At 43.5% G+C, this 12605-nt stretch overlaps 1 protein-coding gene across 2 annotated transcripts in view; it reads left to right on the forward strand.

The window, feature by feature from the left end:
- CASR (calcium sensing receptor) overlaps positions 1-8775 on the forward strand; it is a gene marked incomplete at both ends in the record, with an annotated part of 33028 nt that extends 24253 nt beyond the window's left edge. The window contains 2 exons of one of the 2 annotated variants that reach the window (XM_080695896.1): positions 4825-4978; positions 7265-8775. In XM_080695896.1, coding sequence (XP_080552022.1) covers positions 4825-4978; positions 7265-8775 — 1665 coding nt within the window. The remainder of the gene's footprint in view (positions 1-4824; positions 4979-7264) is intronic. The other variant, XM_080695897.1, reaches the window with a different exon arrangement.
- Positions 8776-12605: the final 3830 nt, after the last annotated feature.

The following is a 12605-nucleotide window of genomic DNA, read 5'->3' on the forward strand; positions in this document are numbered from 1 at the left end:
AGCATGCTAAGTATGTCTTCTATTTACCATAGAGCTATACCCCCAGCCCTCTAGCATTATATCTTAATTAGTATTCTTTTTGGTGGAATGAACCCAGTAGTGTCCTATCTCCAAGTTATACCCCCAGTTCTTTTTATTTTTTATTTTGAAACCAGGTCTACATTGCCCTGGCTGGCTTCCTGTCTCAGCCTTCCAACTACTGGAGATCATAGGTGTTTTCCAGCTTAATAGTCTCCATTTACTTAGAAATGCTGCACTCTTAAGAGATAGTTGGGTCTTTAAAGGGCCTTGTATCTAATCCTTTAACTTGAAGTTGATGACACTGAGGTTTAGGGATTAAAGGTAACTTCCCAGCCCCAGTGGAAGGCCAGTGTAAGGGCTGAGACTAGACTCCAAGGCCAGCTTCTGACCTCTGCACCTGATCCTCTATAGTCTTCTGCCAGCAATCCTTTCCTTGTTTTGCTGCAACCAAATAGAGTTAAAGATACATCTTCAAGTAGAGTCTTGTAATTCAGATGAGCTTCCTTGGCCAGAATTAACAGGCATCTTTAATAAGGCTGTTAGGGAGACTTAAGAGATTCTTGGTGGCTTCTAGCACAGTGGATCTTTCTCGTGGCTGCCTGAGCTCACTCTTAGGGTGACAAGATTTTGTTTAGCTGATTGATGCCTTAGGACACAGTAAGAGGACTCAGAGATGACCGGCTTCTAATCCTTGTCTAGTGTAAAAAGGAGAGTTTGGTAGAGTGACAGTGTAAACTTTGACATGCAGATGACATGGGTCTGAATCTCAGCTCTCCAACTGGGATATAATGTGACCTAAGCCTGTTTGTCAACCACTATGAAGAAGAGAAAGCGGCTGGCAAAGGCCCTTAAGATTTGTATCCCCTCTTTCTTTACTAACAGATACAAATCTGTTTTACCTGGACACAAGACTACCCAGGATGAAGATGCTATTTTCTAGCCCCCTTTTTTTCTACCTGTGGCTCTGTGATTAACCCCTGAAGGTTAGGCTCCAAGTGGCAGTGTTGTATGATGGCTTCTGGGAACTTTAAGAAACTGCTTGCAAGTGTCCTTTGCTCTCTTCTTTATTCTGTCTCACCCTCTAGAAACTAGATGTTACCATTCAAAGACCATGAGGCAAACACCTAACATGTCAGAACAACAAAGTAGAAAGAGTGTAGGTGTCCAACACCACCGAGTGTCTATTACTATGAGCCAACATTCCTTGACATTTATATAAGAGGGAAATACATTGCTGTGGAGCCATATTGTTATTTGGAGATTTTTGACACTCACAACCTATCAGAAACCTAAAATAAAAGCTGTTAAACTCTTCTCATGAGGCTAATAAGATCTCAGTACCAAAAACAGGAACAGTATAAGAAAAGAAATTGTAGGCCAGTCTTGTTGAATAAGATGCAATCATTATTAAGCATAGGTGTTCAAATCCTAAATAAAATATCGGCAAACAGCAGCATTGCATAAAATATATAATATATAAAATATTTACTAGAGTTAGTGGATTTATAGGAATGCAATACTAGCCAAATATTACAAACTTGATAAATGTAGTTTATCAAATTAACAAATTAAGAGACAAAAAAATTTACTACAGTATCAATAGATCTAGATAGTATTTAGTAATATTCAGTACCCTTGCAGATTAAAAATAAGAATATCATAAATTAGAGCCATGAGAGAGAGTCCTAGCAATCAGCAGGCCATTTCTGTTCCTCTTAAATTAGAAGATAATGTTGACTATCTTGTGCTCAACCTTTTTTTTTTTTTTTTTTTTTTTTTTTTTTGTGGTTCTGGGGATGGAACCCAGAGGAATTTGACCTCTTAGCTACATCCCTCTATTTTTTATTCTTTATTTTGAAACCAGGTCTCACTGAGCTGCAGAGGGCCTCACTAAGTAGCTGAGGCTGTCCGTGAACCGCTATCCTCAGGTCTCAGCCTCCCAAATGCTGGGATTACAAGTGTATGCCACTACACCCAGCTGTACTCAATCTTAAAAAAAAAAAAAAACTGAGCCAGGCATGATAGTGAACACTTGTAATCCAGTATTTGGGAGGCTGAGACAAGAGGTTCACAAGTTCAAGGCCAGCCTCAGCAATTTAGCCATACCCTCAGCAACTTTGTGAGACCCTGTTTCAAAATAAATAATATAGAGCTGGAGGTGTAGTTCAGAGGTAGAACACCCATGTTTTCAATCTCCAGTACCACAGACACACACAAAAACCTGTCAAACCAGTTCTTTTCTTGCTAGAAGCATTAGCAGTTATTGTTTCATGTGATTTTTAACTTTGTCAGATGTCTTAACAAAGTAGTAGGTTAAGGGGAAACGTATTAAAGAGTTGTTTTGGACAAATATGTGTCCTGCTATGTATCAACACTAGGTAGGAGATAACTAATAAATTTCTATAGTAACCTACTTAGCCTGATTAAAGAATGAGGTAAAAGAAGGCCTTCTGAAGTGGTAGAGCAATGATAAAATTGGACAAAACTGCCCAGAAAACCCCAACCATTTAAGGGCCTAGAAAGCAACCAGAATCATACAACAAAAGGTCAAGTGTTTTATTTAAGAAAAGACTTAACAACTCTAGTAAGAATAGTGAGTGGCAGTCTGTTATATTAGCCTAAACTTGCTTTCCCATTGTTTCTAATAATTTGGTTATTCTTTTGGGTTTTCTATGTGGTAATCATACCATCTACAAATTATAACTTTTTTTTACTCCTTTCCTATATGCCATTTTCTTCCTGTCTTATTTTACTAGCTAAGACTTCTATGATATTAAATAGTAATGGTGATAGTAGGTATTCTTGTCTCCAAGAAGAAAATGTTTTTAATATATTCTCATATAGGAGGATAGTTGCTGTAACTTTTTCTTTCTTCCCTTCCTTTCCTTTTTTTTTTTTTTTTTTTTTTGTTGTTGTTGTTGTTGCTTATTTGTTTTTTAGGTGGCATCTTATTGTCCAGACTGGCCTCAACTTTCTGGTCTCAAGTGATTCTATTGCCTCAGCTTCCTGAGTAGCTAGGCATGTGCCATTCCACCTGGCTTACTTACCGATTTTCTAATATTAAATTTATTTGCATTCCTTACATAAACTCAACAGGATCATGATATATTTTGTTCACTATGTCTTATGTTTGGTAGTTGTTTAGATATTTTTCATTTATTTTCAATTAGTGAAAATAGTGGTGCTCCTCCCAAGATGCTCAGATTATGTGCACCAGAACTAGTACTGGATGGTTTGTCTTCCAATAACCAGGATACATGATGGCTGCCACCGCCGCCCTCCTCCTCCTCCTCCTCCTCCTCCTCCTCCTCCTCCTCCTCTTCCTCTTCTTCCTCCTCCTGCTCCTTCTCCTCCTCCTCTTCTCCTTCTTCTTCTGCCTTTTCTTTTCCTCCTTCTCCTTCTCCTTCCTCCTTTTCTTCCTTCTTCCTTTCTTCTTTCTTTCTTCATTGGCTGCAGGCTAATGGAAGCCACTTAGCCCATAAACTCAGAGAAGCAGAAGAGCCTAGGAATTTACATTCCCTATAATGAACCTTAGCCAGTGAGTGGTATGGAAGTATGGAGCCCTAGCCCCTTCTGAGGTTGGGACTGAGGCAGAGCCCACAGCCAGAGGTCCTCTCCAAAATCATCCTACCCTTTAAGGACTTGGCTCATCTCCCTCCCCTTCTGTTTCCCACATCCCTATTCTTACCTATTTCCCCTGGGATAACTTCCTTTATAAATCACTTGTACATAAATCCTTGACTTAGTCACCTTCTGAAGATCGAAAATGATTAATGTGTAAGATGCTTGTGTAATTTATTTTTCTTTTTCATACTATTTGTATCTGCTTTTGATATGGTTATTATATTTGCCTCATGAATTACAAATATTTTTTCCATTCTTTAGCAGTTTGTATAAGATTAGAATTATTTCATCCTTAAAAGTTTGCTCTTACTTGGTGAGATGAACACGATGATGATGGTCATCTTGAGAATTAATAGTGGAGACAGTAGTAAGGGGCAAAGGGAGGCACAGAGTTAGTTGTACGTTCTTACCCCAATTTGGGGTTTTGCTTTGAATGGTACACATTTAAAATGACTAAAAGGAATTCAAACACAGATCGGTAATGATAGAAGGAAGCAAGAAATCAAACTCTGTACCTGAAGTCCATTAAGGGAATAAATAAATGAAACAAAATCTATATTATCTGGACTATTGGCGCTCCCGAAGCTCGCTCTCTCAGTGAGATTTGCCTGAGAGAGCTCTCTGGTCCACTTAATTTTTACGTTTCCATGCCTGTCCTGACTGCCTCACTGAGCTATTGCAAGGATTTCAGAAGTCACCGTAGAAAGCCTGAAATTTAGATGCAGGAATTTTAATTCACTGCAAAGTTCAGGGTCTGATTTTCATACAAACTTCTCCTTGTCTCAGGACCTTCCATTGTGACTGGCCGTCTGTGTGAGGGTCTATGTCTATATCTTTTACTTTGTTTCAAGCTTTTATATTCATGGAAAATAAACAGGTTTCTTATCCTGGAACCTGATAGGGATGGGAGAATGGATTATTTAAGTAGGATTTTAGTCACTGTAGATTCTCAGTAGTCAGCATAGAATCCTATGGATGTTTGTGTGTGTGCATATGTGCTTACATACATGTGTACATACTTGTCCATAGTAATGACTCTCTTTTACAGATACCAGGACTAAGGACTCCTGGACCTCTCTGTCTGGAATTGGCCCAGAGTCTGCTGCATTGTTCTTGTACCCAAACTCTTTCCTTTGCATGTGTCATAGGAGCTATGGGACTGACCTCTGACCCTTGCAGCCACTCACTTCTGTGCTCTCTGTCCTCCAGGTGCCCTTCTCCAACTGCAGCCGGGACTGCCTGGCAGGAACCAGGAAAGGGATCATTGAGGGGGAGCCCACCTGCTGCTTTGAGTGTGTGGAGTGTCCTGATGGAGAGTACAGCGATGAGACAGGTAAAGGAACAGCCCCTTGTGGACACCGTGAAGAGCTTCCATCCACTTCAGGGGCTGTGGGTCGTGAAGCCCATGGTAGGGCTGGGCTGGGACGGTGCTTAGCTCAGTTTCTTGTTTAACAAGGGCATGTCTGAGCACCATGGCGCACTAGGCATACGGTGGAATCGAAAAGGAATGTCGGATATCCTTTTAGTACCAGAGAAGCTTTCAAACAGCTGCTACATGTCTTCCATTCACTTTGCCAACATCGTTTCCTTTTTCTTAGAATTCAGTACAGAGTGCCATCTGCTTCAGTTCCAGGGTTAATTGGCCATGATAGATTGCCTGCTGGTTCCTGGCATTGTATTGATGTTATATTTATGTTTTTCCTGTGCCTCAAGTTCTTTTAAAGTGAAGATAACAAACTTGTCCTACAGAGTTTTGATAATTAAATTAATATTGGTAAGGCACATGGCAAGTTCTAGATAATTTTTTTTTTTTTTTTTTTTTTTTTTTTTTTTTTTTTTTTTTTGCGATACCTGGGATGGAACCCAGGGGCATTCTACCTCAGAGCTACACCTCCAGCCCTATTTTTTATCCTTTTTATTGTTTCTTGTTTTTGAGTCACGGGTCTGGGGATGGAATCCAGGGACATTCGACCTTCAAGCTACACCCCCTGCCCTATTTTTTGTTATTTTGAAACAGGATCTCACTAAGTTGCAGAGGGTCTCACTAAGTAGCTGAGGCTGTCTATGAACCGCAATCCTCTGGTCTCAGCCTCCTGAATGCTGAGATTACAAGTGTGTGCCACCATGCCCATCTCTATTCTTTATGAAATAGAGTCTCACTGAGTTGTAAAGGGCCTCAGTAAGTAGCTGAGGCTGTCTGCAAACCTGAATCCTCCTGTCTCAGCCTCCCAAATGCTGGGATTGCAAGCATGCACCACCACACCTGGCTTTAGATAAATCTTTTTGTTGTTGTTGTTTGTTCGTTTGTTTGTTTGTTTGTTTGTTTGTTTGTTTTTGCGGGTCTGGGGATGGAACCCAGGGGCATTTGACATCCGAGCTACACCCCCTGCCCTATTTGTTATTCTTTATTTTGAAACCAGGTCTCACTGAGTTGCAAAGGGCCTCACTAAGTAGCTGAGGTTGTCTGCGAACCACGATCCTCCGATCTCAGCCTCCCAAATGCTGGGATGACAAGCGTGCGCCACCACGCCCAGCTTAAATAAATCTTTAACATAAAACTTAAGCATATTGAAAGCACTTTATAAATATTAACTAAACTTATTATCTCATTTCATTGTCACCACAGTAGGACTTATCTTACAAACAAGGAAACTGAGGTCGAGAGAGGCTAATGAGCTGACAGCATCACATAGCTGGTAAATGGCATGGCCAGGACCCTGCCAAGATGTTTAGCTGCAAAACCCACGCTCCCCTCACTGCCCCAAACGGCCCACTGCCTGGCGTGTAGCAGAGACTTAGTAAACATGGGTTGCTTGAGTGAATCTATAGCCTCCTTCACTAGAAAACCATGGATGTGGATGGAGTGAGGAAAACAGAAGTCATGTGCCCTGCTCTAAAAGGATGTCTACACTGGCATGTCGACTCATCCATCCATAAACCCAAAGTAAACCAGGCTAAATATGAGATAAGTTAATCACTTTATTAGAGTGTCTATTTTACTCTTTGTTCATATCTCATCTCATCATGTTGCAAACCTCAATTATGTACAATGAAATTTATTCTTAAAATAAATCAGGCAGGGTTTGAGTCACTCTGTGAAGAGCTGATGGACCATGCTAGACTTCTGGCATGCAGGGCAGTCTCTGCTCCAAACAAACCATCTGCAGACGCTGTTAAAGGAAACAAGTGCCCCAACCTATGTGCAGAGGGAAAACAAAAGTAATAGAACAGTCAAAGGCACTTAGTTTTTGATCATGTAAAAATCACAATGATTTCCTCAATAAATACAGTATAAAATGACCATAGCCTGTGTGTCCTCACCACCACACACACATAATGCTGGTCTTTTTTTTTTTTTTTTTTTTTTTTGGTGGTCCTGGGGGTGGAACCCAGGGGCTTTCTATCTCTTGGCTATACTCCCAGACCTATTTTATACTTTATTTGGAAACAGGCTCTAAGTTGCTGAGAGCCTCACTAAGTAGCTGAGGCTGGCTTCGAACCTGTGCGATCCTCCTGTCTCAGCCTCCCAAGCGCGGGGATTACAAGCGTGTGCCACCACGCCTGTCGAATGCTGGTCTTTGCCACACGGTAACTGACTCTTTACTGGGACTTTTTACAGATGCCAGTGCCTGTGACAAGTGCCCAGATGATTTCTGGTCCAATGAGAACCACACTTCCTGCATTGCCAAGGAGATCGAGTTTCTGTCGTGGACAGAGCCCTTTGGGATCGCACTCACTCTCTTTGCCGTGCTGGGCATTTTCCTGACAGCCTTCGTGCTGGGTGTCTTCGTCAAGTTCCGCAACACGCCCATCGTCAAGGCCACCAACCGAGAACTCTCCTACCTCCTCCTCTTCTCCCTGCTCTGCTGCTTCTCCAGCTCCCTGTTCTTCATCGGAGAGCCCCAGGACTGGACGTGCCGACTGCGCCAGCCGGCCTTTGGCATCAGCTTCGTGCTCTGCATCTCGTGCATCCTGGTAAAAACCAACCGCGTCCTCCTGGTGTTTGAGGCCAAGATCCCCACCAGCTTCCACCGAAAGTGGTGGGGGCTCAACCTGCAGTTCTTGCTGGTTTTCCTCTGCACCTTCATGCAGATCGTCATCTGTGTGATCTGGCTCTACACTGCGCCCCCCTCGAGCTACCGCAACCACGAGCTGGAGGATGAGATCATCTTCATCACGTGCCACGAGGGCTCGCTCATGGCCCTGGGCTCTCTGATTGGGTACACCTGTCTGCTGGCAGCCATCTGCTTCTTCTTTGCCTTCAAGTCCCGGAAGCTGCCAGAGAACTTCAATGAAGCCAAGTTCATTACCTTCAGCATGCTCATCTTCTTCATTGTCTGGATCTCCTTCATTCCAGCCTATGCCAGCACCTACGGCAAGTTCGTCTCCGCTGTGGAGGTGATCGCCATTCTGGCAGCCAGCTTCGGCTTGCTGGCCTGCATCTTCTTCAACAAGGTCTACATCATCCTCTTCAAGCCCTCCCGGAACACCATCGAGGAGGTCCGCTGCAGCACCGCCGCTCACGCTTTTAAGGTGGCAGCGCGGGCCACGCTGCGCCGCAGCAACATCTCCCGGAAGCGGTCCAGCAGCCTCGGGGGCTCCACAGGATCCATCCCCTCGTCCTCCATCAGCAGCAAGAGCAACAGCGAAGACCCCTTTCCACAGCCTGAGAGGCAGAAGCAGCAGCAGCTGCTGGCCCTGACCCAGCAAGAGCAGCAGCAGCAACAGCCCTTGACCGTCCAGCCGCAGCAGCCGCAGTCGCAGCAGCAGCCCAGATGCAAGCAGAAGGTCATCTTCGGCAGTGGCACAGTCACCTTCTCCCTGAGCTTTGATGAGCCTCAAAAGAATGCCATGGCTCACAGGAATTCCATGCATCAGAACTCTCTAGAAGCGCAGAAAAGCAATGATGCCCTGTCCAGACACCAAGCATTGCTCCCGCTGCAGTGCGGAGAGACAGACCCGGACCTGAGCACCCAGGAAACAGGCCCACAAGGGCCCCTGGTGAGAGAGCACCAGCCAGAGGTGGAGGACCCAGAAGAGATGTCCCCAGCCCTTGTCATGTCCAGTTCACAGAGCTTTGTCATCAGCGGGGGAGGCAGCACTGTCACAGAAAACATACTGCATTCGTAAAATGGAAGAAGGCTCATCCAGGAAGAATCGGAGAGGTTTCTTGGAATCACAGGGATGAGGAATCATCCCAGACTTTTCCTGTGAAGAAGGGATAATAGACACATCAAACACCCCGAACATAATTGCACTCCTTTAATGACAGTGAGTTGACAATGTTCCCTTTAAAATTAGAAAATGAAGAGCCATGTGTTTCTGTGATTGTGCCTGTCAGAGCATTGTGTCTTGGTCAGATTTGCCATCATTTGCCTCTGAAGTCTCCTCCTTTGCTCCATCCCACCTAGAAGCACAGAGATGAAACCAAGCTATAAGCTACCACCTGTTTCTTCCTTAAAAAAAAATAGATATAAATATGTATGTATACATATATATTTATATATATATAGAAGTGCTTGTCCTGAAAATCATGGACAGCCATGATTTGAATGGCAAGACATTAGATTGGCCACCACTAGTGCAGTTAAGAATCTAAAAGACTAAATGTCACCAGGGCTGCCCAACACCTCAACAACGAGAAGAACTTTAAATGTTTAAGAACATCAGAGCTCTGTGTTCACTCTTATTTATGAAAAACACAGGATGTGATTTCTTGGTTTTGGTCTCCTACCTGCTGCTTCTATTGTGTGACATCTATATAAAGTTTGCATCCCGCCTATAGCAGTATGTCTGGTTTCATCCAGGACATGATAGTGATGCCATGTTTATATTCCAAGATCACAAGAATCACCTCAAATTGTTGAAAAGGACTGGATAAATCCAGTGAGCTATATCTGTTATTAATATTGCTGTATGTAGCTTTATCATTAAGAAAATGCTTCTGTTGTAATGGCCCATGATAATATAAACTGAAAAAAAATGTCACAGTGTGGTTTCTCAAGGCAGTATTATTGAGTTCTATTTTCCTTTCCCATCCCACCACCCTTACGTCCGTGAGCAGAGCTCTTGGTGTCCAGAAGATCCCTCCATTCCTGCCCTAAGGGCTTTTTAAAGCTGTAACCACATCTGACCCTGTGGAGAATAAGTTCCCAGTCACTGGCCCCCAACAGCTACTAGGGTGAGAAAGTGTGTTCCAAGTGAGCTCTGCCAAGCTGCACTCCCTCCCACCGTGGAGTTAAAGATATTAAATGGCCACCTTACTCAGGTGAGCACTCAGACTCCAGTGCTCAAGCCCTTGGCACTTACAGGATGGGTGACCAGTCTCAGCTTCTTTGTCTCTAAAAGGTGATAATCATCCTTTTCCCTCAGAGGAGTTATGCAAAAGTAAGATAATATGTAAAGTACCTTAGCATGGTGCCTAAACATGATAAGCACTCAACAAACATTAGTTAACACCATCACTGATACCAGGATTACTGTTTTTCCACTTGCTCAGACCATGGACATGTTAACAACTTGGTCCCCGAGGTGGCTCTATGAGAACCAGTAGACCGTGTGGGAGGCCGGGGTAGGGGAGGAGGTCCTTGGGTCACCGGGGCTGTGCTTCTTTCTCTTGGTCCTTTGCTTCCTGATCACAAGGTGAGCGGTTTGCTCTGCTGCACACTCCCCACCATTGCCATTCGGCACCCTGGCCAAAGGCCGGAAATCAATGGGTCTGCATGACCATGGACTAGAACCCCCAAATTATGAGCCATTTAGTAAACCAGTTTCCTTTACAAGTTCAGTAGTGTCAGAAAACTGACTAACAATACAAAGCAAAGTTTTTATTAGCCATTCAAATGTTAATGACTAATCCATTGGCCACAAAAACTTTCTCCATAATAAACCCCAAATTCTCTGGATCCCAGGCCAGTGGGTGAGGCCTAGTAGCATTGGCTCACAGCAAGGAAGCCAGAAAGCCTGTTGCTCCACCTCTTGATGCAAACCCACACCTCCAGCACCAAGGGAAAACTGTCATAAATTAGCATTTCTCAGATCACTCTGAAGTGCTCATCTTATGCCAAGACCAAACCTTAGTTAGCAATTAAATCTGAACCTCAAATTTACAGTTCTTAGTGACTCTTCCTCTGACCACTTTCTTCCAAAGGGCTGCCTGACTGATTTTCAAGGTACACCGTTTTATGATGGTCATTAAGATGATGAAGCTGGGCACAGTGGCACATGCCTGTAATCATAGTACTTGGGAGGCTGAGACAGGAGGATCACAGATTTGCAGCCAGCCTCAGCAACTTAGACCCCATTTCAAAATAATAAAAACATTAAAATAGGGCTGGAGGCTTAGCTCAGAAGTAGAACACCCCTGAGTTCAATCCCAGTAACACACACTCAAGATTATAGCCAGGCATGGTGGTACATACTTGTAATCATCCCAGTATTTGGGAGGCTGAGACAGGAGGATCACACAGGTTTGGGGCTCTCAGCAACTTTGTGAGACCCTGTTTCCAAGTAAAGTATAAAATAGGTCTGGGAGTATAGCCCAGAGATAGAAAAGCCCCTGGGTTCCATCCCCAGTACCACCAAAAAAAAAAAAAAAAAGAAAGAAAGAAAACTGTTGTCCAATCTATTTTCTATTGGTAGCACAAACCTAAAAGACAGTGCTTCAACAGTGTCTGTCTGTCTGTCTGTCTCTCTCCTTTTCTTTTTGTGGTACTGGGGATTGAACCCAGGGACATTGTATCTCTCAGCTACACCCCCAGCCTTTTGTGTGTGTGTGTGTGGGTCTGGGGATGGAACCCAGGGGCATTCGACCTCCAAGCTACACCCCCTGCCATATTTTTTATTCTTTTTAATTTGGAACAGCATCTCACTGAGTTGCAGAGGGCCTCACTTAAGTAGCCGAGGCTGTCTGCAAACCGCAATCCTCTGGTCTCAGCCTCCCGAATGCTGGGATTGCAAACATGCGCCACCATGCCTGCCTTTTTTTATTTTAAAACAATGTCTCACTAGGTTGTTGAGCATCTTGCTATGTTGCTGAGGCTGTCCTTGAACCTGCAATCCTTCTATCTCAGCCTCCCAAGTACTGGGATTACAGGCATGTGCCACTATGCCTGGTTGTTTTTTATCTTGCATAAGAGATTTCAAGGGACAAACAGTCCCTTTTTTTAAAAAAAAAAAAAAAAAAAAAAAGCTTTTTCAGGGTCTGTTAGCAATGGGCAGCTGCTTATCTTTCTTTTGTAAATAAAAATGGCTAGCTGTGGTGGCACATGCCTGTAATCCCTGTACTTTGGAAACAGACTCTCATCAACCTAGTGAGACCCTGTTTCAAAATAAAAATAAATTAGGGTGGAGGGAGTAGCTTAGAGGTAGAATGCCCCTGGATTCAATCCCCAGTACCACAAAAAAAAAAAAAAGAAAAGAAAGAAAAATGAATTATACAGCTGGGCATGGTGGCACACATTTGTAATCCCAGTACTTGAGAGGCTGAGACTGGAGGATTGTAGGTTCGAGGCTAGCCTCAGCTTAGTGAGCCCTCTGCAATTTATTGAAATGTTTCAGAATCAAGAATAAAAAATAGGAGTGGCGAACAGGCGGAAAGGGGAGGAAGGATAACAAAAAAAAAAAAAAGGAAAAGAAAAAAAGAATAAAAAATAGGGCTGGGCACCGGGCATGGTAGCCACATGCTTGTAATCCCCCGCTTGGGAGGCAGAGACAGGAGGATCGCGCAGGTTCGAAGCCAGCCGCGCTGGTTTAAGAGACCCTGTTTCCAAATAAAATATAAAATAGGTCTGGGAGTGTAGCCCAGAGGTAGAAGGGTTCCATCCCCAGTAGCACCAAAAAAAAAAAAAAAAAAAAATAGGGCTGGGGGTATAGATCAGTGGTAGAGTGTCCCAGGTTCAATAATCTTCAGTAACACACACAAAAAAAAAAAAAAAAAAAAAAAAACCCTAGACTGGAAG

This window comes from Muscardinus avellanarius (genome assembly GCF_963383645.1).
Source record: "Muscardinus avellanarius genome assembly, chromosome: 5".
NCBI classification, from domain to species: domain Eukaryota; kingdom Metazoa; phylum Chordata; class Mammalia; order Rodentia; family Gliridae; genus Muscardinus; species Muscardinus avellanarius.